This window comes from Belonocnema kinseyi, chromosome 2 (assembly GCF_010883055.1).
Source record: "Belonocnema kinseyi isolate 2016_QV_RU_SX_M_011 chromosome 2, B_treatae_v1, whole genome shotgun sequence".
Lineage (NCBI taxonomy): Eukaryota > Metazoa > Arthropoda > Insecta > Hymenoptera > Cynipidae > Belonocnema > Belonocnema kinseyi.
The window spans coordinates 123,078,025-123,093,160 of record NC_046658.1 but is presented as its reverse complement, the minus strand read 5'-3'; the positions used below and the strand labels follow the sequence as shown (position 1 = coordinate 123,093,160).

At 31.5% G+C, this 15,136-nt stretch overlaps 1 protein-coding gene across 1 annotated transcript; it reads right to left on the bottom strand.

The window, feature by feature from the left end:
- Positions 1-3,427: 3,427 nt before the first annotated feature.
- On the bottom strand, positions 3,428-9,039 carry LOC117167322 (speckle-type POZ protein-like B). Its single transcript, XM_033352160.1, has 2 exons — positions 8,796-9,039; positions 3,428-4,720 (listed from the first exon to the last, which is right to left on the bottom strand). Exon 2 carries the CDS (start codon positions 4,669-4,671, stop codon positions 3,718-3,720), a length of 954 nt encoding a protein of 317 aa, XP_033208051.1. The 5' UTR covers positions 4,672-4,720; positions 8,796-9,039; the 3' UTR covers positions 3,428-3,717.
- Positions 9,040-15,136: the final 6,097 nt, after the last annotated feature.

Below are 15,136 nucleotides of genomic sequence, written 5' to 3'. Positions count from 1 at the left end.
AATCGACTCGGGATACTTATAAGAAACTACCATGATTTTTTCAGATTTTTTGGTCCAAAAATAAATTAGGCCAAAAACCGGCCTTACCGACCCTCCCCCTTTTCTTTTTGTTAAAAAGAACTAATTTTAATACATATCATATATCATATCTCTGAATGTTTCTAAACATTGTTGATAAGAGAGAAAGTTTAATTGTAAATGATTTTTTAATATTGGGAATTAATTTACGTCTTACCATTTTGGTACCACACTTTATTTTCTTAACTTTTACACCGCGGTACAGTGAAAAAATTGTCGGTACCGGTAAAAAAAAAATTAAGTTTCATTGAAAAAGGTTAAATTTATTTTGAGTTTTGAAGATTCAAAAATATTTTGAAAAAGAATCTGTAAGGTTGATGGCCAATTTTTTAATATTTAATTTTTTTAGGAAAACAGAAATTTTTCGGATATTATTTCCCGATTATTATTTATTATTTTTTATTCTTAGTTTTAAAAGTTTCAAAAAGATTCGAAAATAATTTGACATTTGAGATTTCAAAAACTAAAACGAAATCAGAGTATAAGTGGTTGGATCCTTTTCAGAATAATAAGGAAAAACCCCGAAGGAGCTTTAACAAAAATTAATTCGCAATCACCAAATTACAGTAAATTATAGCAAAATATAGTCATATTTTAGAATTTTGAAAATAATGAAATATATCCATTGATCCGAACTCTTGAAATGAGAGCTAATAACTTGTTTTAGAGAAAATTTCGACTAATAAGTAGTCATTTTAATATAAAAATTGAATTTAAACTTAACAATTACTAAAAGAATGAATACAGCCGATAATTAGTCGAGATTTTGTAAAAAAATTTAATGAGTTGCCCCCTTTCATATTTGTAAGCAAAAATTAAGTCCTACTTTTTACATAAAAAAGTCTACCTGGAAAATCCCTCAAAGTACGTATAGGCGTCATCGAAAGTTAACATATTTAAAAAATCAATATGTTAACGGGCGGCCATAAAAATGCATTTAGGTATCCTATACCTGTTAGGTGTCCTATATCTGTTTAAAAAATAAATATATTATGGATTGCATCGGAAACAAATGAATTTTAAATTCCCTAATGAAGTTGATAACAAGAATATTCCTTTCCCTTTTACTGTCTTAATATGAATAATATATTATTCATTTAAAAAATATTTTCTTTAATAGAATCCAAAACATGCATTAGGAAATTTCATAAGAAATAATATGCGTGAAAAGAAATTCGAGGACATTTTTTACATTACTGGTACAAGTGTAAATCGTGGATATTATTAGATATTCTTTTAACTCTTTACATTGCAAATCTAACATATATTTATTTGTTTAAACAATATAATCTTTTTCGGGTGTCTTGACATGGCTTGGAGGGCGCAGCCGGGAAACCTCGGCTGCGCCCCCATGCCAGTCCGCCACTGCCCCCCCCCCTTCTATAGAGTATATCTAAACGTAAATACTTGATGGCAACCCCTGACTCTTGACCGAAAGCGAGAGTTTGATGTAATTTATTTAAACATGTTAAAAATGTATTAATATCTGATAACATTAAGGAGAATGCATTACAGATGAAATCTATTCAAATGTGTGAATTGCATATAATTCAAAATTTTCAACTTATATTTCACATAAAGGAATTAAACGAATTTCTTATACATATTTTGTAAACTGATTAGAAGGAATTAAATAAACTCAAAATTTAAACACTTTCGTGGAATACAAGACATTTCTGTGAGGTATACTTATCCATACAATTACAAGGAATTAGATATAATTAAAACACGTTCTCTTTTGGGAAATAGGAACTTATGCGGCGGTCGCTATGGAAATAGAAATGAATTCGTTTCCGAGATATCCTATTATGATATCTTTTTAGACAGATTTAAAAATCGCGCATATAAAGGAATATAATAATCTTCACGTGTACGCTGAAATTTGAAAATATTTTTTTTCCTATTCAACGCTGATTGCCGGATGTCTAGACTCACAAAAAATATTTGCTCTAGGCTCACCGAATTTCGATGAGACTAGATACGGCGAATATTGATAAAAATTTTTAGCTTGTTAAGGGCATGTGCTACTAAGAAAATTGTCGATTTTACCAGTTTTAGGTTCTCCCGGCTTTTTTTCTAGAATAATAAATATTTTGTCTTAAAAATTTGGGAAATGATAGCGAACATGCTAACGGACGTCCCCACACACTTTTTTTGTAAGTTAATTCAAGAAAGTTTTAATTTAGCAAAATGTGATTAATTTGCATAGCGCTTAGGAAATGGTATCGATTTTTTCAGTGTTCGATTCCCCAGCTTTTTTCCTAGGATAAGAAATATTTTGCCTTCAAAATCTGGGAAATGATAGCGAACATGCTAATGGACGTCCCCGCATACTTTTTTTGTGTTTTTTATCAAAAAATGTTTGATATTGCTGACAACGTGCGTGTACATTTCGAGGTTATGTGTGTTACAATTCAGCCGAGCGTTTCTTCCAACCTACACAATATTTTTGGACAAAAACTTTCGACTTACAAATAAACATAGTAACTAATCTCCCGGAACTAACCTTGTTTGCAGGCAATCAAAAAAGTTTATTTCATAAATAATTTCCAGATTATTGGAAAGGCAGAGATGAAAAATGACGTAACCTCAATATAATGCATATGCATAAATTTTTTATTTAGCACAATAAATTTGTTTTGTTATTATCCCTCGAAAAATAGTCCGGGGACGTACGTTATGATATTTTATAACATCTCCGAATTCAGTTTTTACAAATTTTCATTTTTGTGGAAAAAGCCGGGGAAACTGAAGTATCATGTGCCCTTTAGTAAAAAATCTTAATTTATGTAAATTTAAATTAATGAAAAAAAAAATAAAAGTTAAAATTCAAAATATTTAAATCCAAAATAAAATCTCAAATATGACATGAGAACAATCAATTCAATGTTAGGACATCCCTGTTCTTATTATATAATTTTAAAAATTGTTTTCACTGTAGATTTTAAATTATATTTCAAATCCGTATGATTGTCGTATTAGCGAAATATTCACAGAGATAAAAGCTTTCAATAAAACTATAAACGTCTTTCGATGAGACTAATGTAGAAAGAAAATTACAAAAATGGAAATTTTGCTTCCACAACTTACCGGAAAATGTAAGAGTAAAGACTTTATTAGAATCTACAAATCTTGCTATAAAACTATTGGAATAGGAATAAATATTTATGATTGCTTAAAAATAAAACAGGCCTAATTTCTTAATGGATAGAGTGTTTTTAAATACCACGTAAGCCAAGATAACTTTAAGATACTTAATAACATGCAATTAAACAAAATTTTACTTTTGCAAAAATAAATTTTTATTTTCCTCGGAGAAGTATGTCAAGAATATTACAGATACAACGTACTTTAATATGCATAATTCATACATTATTACAAAATATAGTTTCTTTAAATGTGATTACATACTTATAAATGTAATTTTTTTACATCTTTCGATTAAACCTTATAAAACTTAAAGTGGGGGTAAAACTTCGTTTTAATGCGCATTATTGAATCGATGATTACTAAATAATTCGTTTATTCCAACATGAACGATTAAGTCGACGCAAATAATAAAAAATATAATTTTAAAATAAATCTTAACTTATCGAAGAAGTCACAGCTTACAAAATGTAAAGAGAGTGGACCCAAATCTTAGGAACTCTTTCCAATATTTTTTATAAAGTTTAACGCAATTTTCTTAAACCCGTTCACATTATATTTTTCAGCAATTGCAAGGATTTCGAAAGCTTTCTCGATATCTGTGACAGATTTAGATATTTCTTTCATACAAATTACCTTGAGATTTTCTAACATGTACGTATTAGCTGCTGCAAGCAGTTTTTCTGCCTCTCCTGTTTCTAAATTATTGACAGAATCAGAATAAATGAACCGTAATAAATGATCCATAATGTCTGCTTCAACATCGCTTGTTATTTCTATTACTTTCGACACTTTCATATCAGTTTTGAAAATTTCTTTAAAAACGGAAGACCTAGCCGAAAGAATCAATTTATGCGCGTTAAATTTCATATCCCCACAAGTAATCCTTACGTCGCAATACTGACCACCTTCTTCGATAAGTAGAGAAAAATTGCTCGCCATTTCGCTTTCAGGATTTTCGATTTTCATTCTAGGCATTATAATTTCGTCTTTCCTTGTAATCTCGCAATATAAAAACCAGTGATTATTAATCAAAATTTTTCGAATAATGTCTTTATCATTAATGAACCATTTGAGCGGAAGTGAAAAATGATAAACAGAATCTTTCGTGATATTTTCCATATTCAAACTCTCTAGAAGGGTCATTTTTTGGTCCCAGTTTAAATAATAAAGTGAGGCCTTGTACTTGAGTTTTGGACTTAGATCCTTAGATTTGAAGTTCATGTTTATGCGGACGCATTCATCCGAGTAAAGAAGATTTAAAGTGCACGCGATTTGAGGATCTTCTTGCAAAATAATTTCAACGGAGCTAGTCTTACTTGATTTTATAGAGTAAAAATGCACGGAAATCAATTTATAAATGGTTGGGTCCTTTCCGGATGGGTAACGAGAATTATTTGCTGATACCATCTTCGTCATCTCTAAGAGATCAATTGCTGCTGCCATTTTGGTGTAGGAGTTGTCCTCAAATTTTTTTAATTTTTAGCACCAAAAACTATAGAAAAAAGAAATAATGCAATAAGCCTTTTAGTGAAAATATTTTTGATTTTCAAAACTACATATAAAAAGGTAACGTAACTTTTTATACAGGTTGTCCAGCGATTCTTAGGAACGAAATTGAATGTATTTTCTATTTTCCTTTTTTTTCAATCAATTAATGAAATAACAGTTTTTTATGGATATAAAAAATGTGCCACTTCATTTTTTAATGGCCAACAATTTTTAAAGAAAGCAGAAAAAAAAATTCTTAATTTGTTGCGAACGTAAGTCGTATTTAAATGCCTTGAAATCTTTCGAAATCTTTGTAAATTCGTCGAAATATCTTGAAGTACTTAAAATCTCTATGAGATCTTGTAATTTCTGGAAAAAAATTTAGAATATTTTACAATTTTTGTAAAATAATTGAAGCATTGACAATCCTTAAAATCTTTTTCAAATTTTCCGTATTTGTTTCAATTTATTGATATTTCAAATCGTTTAAAACATTTGAAATCTTATGTACTGTGCCCTTTTTGAAATCTTGAATGATTGTATTCTTTTGAAATCTTTATAAAATCTTTTGTATTAATTGGAAATCATTTGCATTCTGTGCAAGATCTTTTGAAATCTTAGAAATCCAGTTTACTGTAGCCTTTTTAAGATATTAAAAATATTTTGAAAGTACAAAACTCTTTGGAAAAGTTCGAAATCTTTGTAAAATCTTTCGAAATATTTGTGCAATTTTTTGGAAATCCTTGTAAAATCTTTTTTTTTAGTTGAAATCATTCATTCTTTTTTAAAATTTACAATTAGTAAAATATTTCCAAATCTTTTGAAATGTGTTGAAACTTTTCAAAATCGTTTCCGTTTCAAATCTTTCAAATTTGTTTAAATATTGGAAATCTGGCGTACTGTATCCTTTTTCAAAACTTTGAAATCCTTTAAATCTTTTGAAAGTTTTATGAAATTGTGGTAAAATATTTCAAAGCTCATTCGAATTCTGAAGCTGAATTAACATCGAAATTTTCAGCTAATAATATTTATAATTTATAACTTAAATATTAAAAGCAATGCATATTTTAACATTTGATATTAGCAAAGACGAAATTAAAAACGTATATAATTATTCACAATATTAAAGTCTGTTTATTGCAACCTTAAAATAATTCGTAAAGTCCACAAAAATGCCTAGAAATGTCTGTATTTATTCTGTAAATAATAAAAGATAATTATATCTTGATAAATAAAAGTCGTTTAGTAGCAAGATTTCTTCTAAACGAGATGGTTCTTTTATGATAGACTAGAAGATTTAAATTACTTTTCGCACTTCAATAAAATAACTGTTAAAAAAAATTAATTCTAAGTTCTCGAAAAATATTCAAGGACATTTCTATGTTTTAAAGGTAGCTGGACATCGTGTTATAATTCAGTCCTGCGTAGTTTATATAATTAAGTGAACGTAAGTAAATTCACTTCCAAATTTAAAAAAAGACCTGCCATTTTTCGATTCTTTCCTGATGAATTGAAATAGCAAGAATTTAACCGTCGAATAAGAGATAAAAATTCGAATTACTTATGCTTGTTCCAAGAATACACATATATATCCAAAGAAAAAATTTAGAAGCAGATATTCCTTCAAAGTCTTGTTGCTTCTCAAGATATCATTTTTAACGGAAATCACAAGAAATAAACGCGACGCAATATCAAATTGAAAATATACTGGCTTAAACTAGCATTTATTAAATTTTTGGAATACAAAACTATTTTTTTGTAAATTTTGGCATGAATGGTGCATGCAAAAAACTTCAACTTTTCCAAATTTTTTGTTGTAACATCTTGCACCGTGTAGACGAAATATTTTTACAATAAGAGTGATAAGTTGAGGAAATTCTACGTAGATTTACTATACAAATGAGTCCAAGAATATTAATTTGTTTTATTAGTTCAGATAATATCAAATTTTAAAGACAGTGAAATTTGCATCATTTCTGCAACAACTTCAAAATAATTGACAAAATGTCTTTATCCTAGAGTCATTTGAGAAGACAGTAAATTAAATACGTTTAAAAATTAACGTATTTCGTAAGAAATTAATATGTGATACTAGAAAATTAATCTTCTTGGTTGCAAATTGATGTTATTTGACTGAAAATTTATTTTATTGTACTGAAGATTTATTTATTAGAGGAAAATTCAACTTTTTTTTTTTAAGTTGAAAATGTATCTGTATTAGGTGAGAAATCAACCATTTTGTTAGAAGCTGTCTTTTTTGGTAGAAAAGTAGTTTCATTATTTGAAACTTATTATCCTTTTATACACATATTAATTAATTTTATTATATTTTATTTATTTTGTTGGGAGTAATTAGGCATGTATAGTTTAATGAAACATTGACAAACTGAAACTGATAATATGAAAGAAATCCTAAACTGACCTTAAAGGCCAAACCGATCTGTGCATTTCTTATTCTTTCACCCAAAGATTCTACTATCTGGCCTCACCCTAATGTTGAACGAAACTTGAAACTTTGAACAAGAGACGATTTAACCAGTGACGGTCACGGGGGGCCCTTTTTACGAAAACAAACCAAAACGCAAAACGCACCTAGTTTTAACGTTTCAAAGTTTCACTACAAAATTTAGTGGCTTACATCCCTAGGGAAAATCATGGAATTTTGAAAGGGGCCATCAATATACCACGTGGACAATTTTTCACCACTTTTGACACCCCCCCCCCCCCCCCGCGTGGACAGCCACGGAATTTGGACAAATCCCCCCCCCCCTACTTTGTGCACGTGAACATATTTTATGAAAATATAGATATTATTAGCCTTGAAAATGTCTGGGAGCTCGCGACAATTCCATGGACGCCATTTGAGTACTTACTAAAATTTCAGATTCTTTTGTTTTCATATGTCAACAGTTCGAAACTCGTTGAATGGCTAACAACTGTTGGTGCATTTTGCAACAATTTATCGTTAAACTGGTCGGAAATTCGAGTGAAAAAACGTCATTTTAGTACTCTTGAAATCCATTGAAGATGATTGTTTAGGTGCAGACAACTACCAAGAGTTTTCACTGGCAGCTCCTGAGTGGTGCCAAAGTTGACTGACAGCCTGTCAAACATGCCGAAAATTCAAGTCAAGAAACGTGATTTTAGTACTCTTGAAACCCATTGTTGCGAGCTGTGAATTTACGTAACAAGTGAGATTTTCGTAGTTTCCTTTTTTATATACATATTCATTTTATAAAAGTATCCTAAAGAAGAAAATTTTAGTTAATGAAAAAGTCTATTCGGTTGCTGATTAAAATGTCAATCAAGTTTGCCACTACTCATGAGCTGCCAGTCAAATTCTTTGTTAGTTGTTTGCACCAAAATAATCATTCCCCGTGGGTTTTAAGAGTACTAAAATGTTTTTTCACTCGAACTTTTGACGAGTTTAACAATAAATTGTTGCAAAATACACCAACAGCTGTTAGTCAGCCAACGAATTTTGAACTGTTGACTATGAAAACAAAAGAATCTGAAATTTTGGTGAGTACTAAAATGACGTCCATAGAATTGTCGCGAGCTCCCAGACTATAAGAAGTCCAAAAGGGGCGATGAATTGGCTAAAAAATTCGAATTAACTTAGGAACGTGAACTTAAACATCATTTGACTTTCAAAGAAAAAATCGTGAAAATGAAAATAAAAATGATATTGTGCGCTGGCACAATATAAAAGTTTCAGTATACCTAGAGTATACCTTGTCTCATTTCAGTATATTTTCCACAGATTTAGGGAGATATGTGTCCACGTGAATTCTAGCTCGACCCCCCCCCCTCTTGGACAAGCGTGGAATGTCGCCATACCCCCCTACCCTTAAAGTGTCCACGTGGTATATGGATAGCCCCAAATTGGAATTAAAAAATTATTATTTTTCTAACTTATTTTTACAGTCGCGACGTTCAGAATATTTTTACACCAATTACTAAAAGATTCCAGTATTATGAGTATTATAATGTATCTAGGCGACCCAATATCACTGCTTTTATATATTCCTTTATACGCAATTATGAAGGGAAAAATTAGTTCTATATCAAGTACTTACGATTTATATTCCTTTTCGAAGTAATTTGAAAGAGTCGTTCATATAATGGCCAGAAAAACCTTCACGGAGACGAGCGACGTAACAATAAAGGTCCTTTGTCCAGAGACTAATTGCGTAGAATATAGCGATATAGCGTGCGTCTCTACACGAGAATCGACACGGGAGTTGACGAGCGTCAACGATTAGTGCACGAGTTGAAAGAAAGAAAAACTGAGAGTGAAGACTTCGATAGGAAACACAACCGGTATCAGTACAGTGGCGCTTCTGCGCCCCATTTTGGTCATATTTGTCCATACTCACTTCGTCATAACCACCTCACGTTTTAAAAGTTACTATAAATATTATTATGAATTATTAGTTACACCGCAAAAAGATTTCAAGTTTAAAAATTTTTTTAAGTGAGTGAAACTTGTTAAAAGCTCGACGTTTGACTCAAGTCTGAATTTTTGACAAAGCACTTAACAACGTCGCAACTATGCAAACCGAACGCAGGAAGTCAAAACGACAGTTGCGTATTCGCACCCACAAATTTTCGTACCTGCCCATTTTCCAACTACTTTTCTTTGAATGTATTTGTTAAATTTTCTTCAATTATTGAAAAGCTTTCAGTTATATTAAAACTTTTAAAAAAACTGCACAATCTCATCGCCATCAAGTTTAAGCACGCCTAAGGCGCGCGTCTGTTTGATTTCGGGTTTCGCGCTCGATAATAGGTTACCTTCCGCTTCCCGTGCAAGGTAACACTAGAAAGGACACTAGCGCGACGCGCTCGATTTTTCACAACAATTTATAAACGTACATTTATTCTCTGAATTACCCTACAATAAAAAACTACACTCCTCTCTTCAGGCAATCTTCCCTATCTCGCGTACTTATTCTTAAGATATGATTTTTGTTTTCATGTTATTTTTAATGGTCAAAACAAAATGTCATACAAGTCAATTCTCCGAATTACATGAATTCCTTGAAGTCTCTATAGTGTTCAAAGTCTCTGAATGTCTTGAATGCTCTGAAATCCTTGAAATCTCCGTATTGCTATAATTCTCTTAATTCATTGAATTCTTTAAATTCTTTCGAATTCCCTAAATTACTTGAATTCAATGAATTCCTTCAGTTTTCTAGTTTCTTTGAAGTCCCTAAATTCCCTGTATTCTCTGAATTCCTTGAATTCACGGAATGCTTTGAATTTGCCTAATGTCTCGAATTCTCTGAATTCTTGAATTCTTTTAATTTATTTAGTGTTCTAAAGTCATTGAATTTTGTGAATGCTTTGAATTCTCTCAATTCTTTGAATTATCTGAAGCCCTTGAATTCTATGAATTCCACGAATTCGCTAAATTCCTCGAATTTTCTGAATTATGTGAATTCCTTCAATTCACTACCCTCCTTGAATTCTGTGCATTCCATGAATTCGCTACATTCCTTGAATTTCATAAATCCCTTGAATTCGCTAAATTTATTGAATTCACGGAATGCTGTGAATTTAAAAAATGCCTCGAATTCCCTAAATACCACGAATTTTGTTAATTCTTAATCCTTGATTTCTCTGAATGCCTTAAATTCTCTGAATTCCTTCAACTCTCTTCCTTCCTAGAATTCTCTAAATCCCTTGACTTCTCCGAATTTCTTGGATTCTCTGAACCCCTTGAATTTTACGAATTTCTTGAATTCTCGGAATCCCTTGAATTCTCTGAATTTCTTCAAGTCTCTTAATTTCTATAATTCTCTCAATCCCATGAATTTTCAGAATTTCTTGAATTCTCTTAAGCCCTTGAATTCTCTCAATTCCTTGAATTCTTTGAATGCCCTAAATTCTCCGAATTCCTTCAAGTCTCTTCATTCCTAGAATTCTCTGAATCCCTTAAATTCTCTGAAATCATTGAATTCTCTGAAATCATTGAATTCTCTGAAATCATTGAATTCTCTAAAATCGTTGAATTCTCTGAATGCCTTGAAGTCTCTGAAGTCACTTGGTAGTCATTCACAAAATACGTGATACGTTTAACAGGGTTGGGGGTCTCTAGAAGTATCATTCTACATGTCAGGACCAATGGAAAAAGTATCAGGCAGGGGTGGGCGAGGGGTCAGTAATACCTAAAAATATATCACGTATTTTGTGAATCGCCCCTTGAAGTCTGTGAATTCTCGGAAATTTCGGAATTCCTTGAATTCCTTCAATTATCTGAATTCCATGAATTCACTAAATTCCTTGAATTCACGGAATGCGTTGAATTTGCCCAGGGTCTCGAATTCTCGGAATCTCTTGAATGCTCTCCATTCCTTGAATTCTCTGAATCGCTTAAATTCTCTGAATCCCTTGAATTGTCTGAATTCTTCGAACTCCCTGAATTCCTTGAGTTCCCTAAAGTCTTAGAATTCTCGGAATGCCTTGAAGTCTGTAAAGTCCTTAAAGTCTCTGTATTCCTTGAACTCTCTGAAATCCTTGAATTCCCCGTATGGCATGAATTCCCTTAATTCCTTGGATTTATTAAATTCCTTCAAATTCCCTGAATTCAATGAAGACCTTAAATTCTTTGAGTTCTCTAATTTATGTGAATTTCCCGTATGCTCTGAATTCCTTGAATCCACGGAATGCTTTAAATTTGCTGAATGTCTCGAACTCTCTTCATTCCTTGAGTTTTCTCAATTTCTTGAATTCTGTGAATGCCTTGAATTCTCTTAATTCTTTAAATTCTCTGAATTCCTTAAATTTGCTTATTTCCTTGAATTCACAGAATGCCTTGAATGTGCTGAATGCATCGAATTCTCTGAACCTCTTTAATTCTCCGAATTCTTTGAAATCTCTAAACTCCTTAAAGTCTCCGAATTTCTTCAACTCTCAGAATTATCGGTATTCCTCGAATTCGTTCAATTTCTTGAATCCGCTAAATACATTGAATTCCTTGAATTCTCTAATTTTTTTGAATCCTATTAATTCATTGAATTCTACCAATTCGCTGAATCCCTTGAATTCGCTTAATTCGTTGAATTCACGAATTTCTTGAATTTGCTGAATTTTTCAAATTCCCTGAATGCCTTAAAGTCCCTGAATTTCTTGAATTCCTTGTATTCGCTAAATTCCTTGCATTCTTCGAATTCCTTGAATTCGCTTAATTCCTTGAATTAGCTTAATCCTTAAATTCTCTGAATCCTAGAATACGCTGAATTCCTTGAATTCGCTAAATTCCTTGTATTCTCTAAATTATATGAATTCAGTGAATTCCAAAAATTTGCTGAATCCCTCGAATCTCCTAAATTCATTAAATTGATTGAATCCTTTGAATTCTCTCAATTTCTCGAATTCACTGAATTAATTAAATTCACTGAATTTATTAAATTCACTGAATTCATTAAATTCATTAAATTCTCTCAATACTTTGAGTTCGCTGAATTCTTTGAATTCGCTAAATCGTTGAAATCTCTGAATTCCATAAATTCTGTGAATTCTATCTATTCATCGAATTCGCTGAGTGCTTGAATTCGCTAAATTTATTGACTTCATGGAATGTCAGGAATTTGCTGAGAATTCCTCGAATTTTCTGTATCCCATGAATTCTTTCAATTCCTTGAATTCCAAAAATTCCTTGAGTTCTCAGAAGTCCTTTAATTCTTTAGGATTAAATAATTTTAACTGTTAAAAATTTATTATACGTAGATATACAAGACCAACCTAGTATATATCCTTACGTAAGGGCCTAAACGTGCACAGTTGGGCAAGTGATATCTTTTCTCGTGCATAGTTAGGCAAGTGAAACGTCGAAATTTCCACCTGCATAGACGATACGTACACAAATGTCCGTCTGGCCATCGACGTGCAAACTTGCTACTTGAGAAGTTTCAATCATCATACCTTTCTTCGAGAATTATCGTGTTTACTGACGGACAGACAGACAGTCGCCATCGCCAAAACTTGATTTTTGTATTCACGGGGTTTCAAAACGTGGATATGCGGTGAAAACTGTGGTGTCAAATTTTAGACAATTCTAATACTTTCTCAATTATAAATGATGAGTATGTAAAAATGGGGCGAAAAGTATGTAAATTGAATAATGCAAATGAAAAGTGCTAAATTTTACCGATCTAACCACCGCGCCGCATCGTAGAACGGGATACATGTACAATATTTTTCAGAGTGGGAAGGCCCGTGGCAGTGTTTGAAAACATTTTTAATTGTATTATTTTCAACAAATGGTCTTATAGGAATATGGATTGTGCATTTTTTTTCTAATGGGAAAAATTGTAACTTTCTTCGTTTTTGAAATAATGCGAAAAAAGAAAGATTTTTGCACAGCTTTGAATTTTCGTCTATTTTAACGGGAAATTCTTGTAAATAAGATGCTATTTAGTTTTCACTTTGAATTTCAAGGAATCATGGATAAAACTTGACTAAATCTTACCAAATAATTGAAGTTTATCTTCTTTTTTATGCAAAAAAATTATTATTCCTTTTTTAAATAATCCAGCAAAGAACGTTTAAATATTTTCAATCGCAAAGTCTATCGACGTAAGTTTAAGCAACCAAAAACTTCCAGCAGATAAAATGTTTAGCCAAATCCATAGAATTTTTCTGTAAAGTTTTACTTCAATTGACTTAGCCATTCATGAAGTAAGAGGGTTTTATTGTTTTGCGCAGTGCCATGAGATAGAATTCGCAACGGCGTGACAGGCTGGCTGTCATCTTGGTCTAGACATGGAAAATTCTATTATCTATCATTAACCTTTTATATAAATTGAAGATTCAAAAAAATAATTAATAGTTAAAAATAAATGAAAATATTGAAAATTTCATAGGGCTTGTTTCCTTGTTTGAAATGTATCATACTTCGCACTCATTAATATTAATTAAGCAGTTTTGTATTTCAAAAACTTTCTCTTGTTTTTTATGATAGGCCTTTTATGATAGCAACTGTATATTATGAGCTCTTATATTTGCAAAATCTCTACAAAAGGCCTTTTTCGTTTGTTACCAAAAGAAAAAGAATATAGTTGTGCCATGAATAAAAACTTGCAGCGAAAAAAAATGTTAAATCTAGCATATGATAATCGATAATTCAGAAAGATTTAAACTTTCATATTAATAATATTCGATGTTTTCTCACAAAATTGTATAGATAAACAGACTATTGCAATTTATCATGTGCGCCAGTCTGACATGTTGCCATAAGACTCCATGTTTCATTCAGCAACTTTATGAACAAATATTTCGAAAAATAGTTCGGTTAAATCAGCTGAAACTTTAAAGGGCGATGAAAGGACCATTGAAGTACATAATATTTTAAATTCAGTCCAAAAGTATAGAAAGTCGATAATCATCGAACCTCCTTAATAGTCAACGAAACCCTTTTTTGTAGGCGAAATGGGGTTCTTTCATATCTTCAAATACTTTGTTTCCTCTAGTAGAATGAAAAAAAATTAAATACGGAAGGAAAGTTTTTTTTAAAGTGAGTTTGAATTTTTTAATGCTTAAAAAGTATCCCTTTTGAATGTGTGCGGGGAAATCCGATTGGTTCGGTGGATTTTCCGAAGTACTTCATTTTGAGTAGCGCGGTTGTACGGTTGGTGAGGGAATCTGATATATCCTCTGACGATTGAATGCGTAAACGGTGTGAACAGTTAATATAACCTATCGTATGATTTATTATTTTAAACGCGTTTAAAAAGTTAGAAGAAGGGCCTACAAGATTTTCAAAATACCTAGAAATTTAGTAACTATGTGGTATTGTGCATTAGATTATACATACTTACTATAAAATTAAAGATTCAAGGTTAAAATTACTTACTATAAAATGATCTTCACAATAATCTAAGCCTTAGTTTGGATGCAAATACAAAATAAATAATAACGCAATACAAAATAATAAATAAAAAATAAATAATATTTACCTGTTCTTCCAACGGATGCGACCCATTTCTTTCTCACTTATGTGGCCATAGGCAACCTTATAAATATGATTTGTTGATCATCTTTGGTATTGCACTTGCAATCAGGTGCAACATATTTTTTTTATAAAAGGCTGCCATTATTATTATACTTTTGAAATGTTAAGCAAAAGAAATCCGTCTAAAAAATGCGCTCGTGATTTTGAATACACCAAACTCTCGCTTTCAGTCAAGTGTCGGGGGTTGTCTTCAAATGGCCTTGGACTGATTTCGGAGGGATTCAAACGTAAACAGTGAGGGCTGCCTAAATCGTTTCCAATTGGAATATATATAAAAATTTGTCATAAGGACAACCGCAAGATTTCGTCGGGAGCGGGTGCTAATCTGAAAAATTGCACCCGCTTCCAGCGAAATCGCGGTAAAATTTCAGCCATAACCACGTCTCACAACCGTGAGATAGG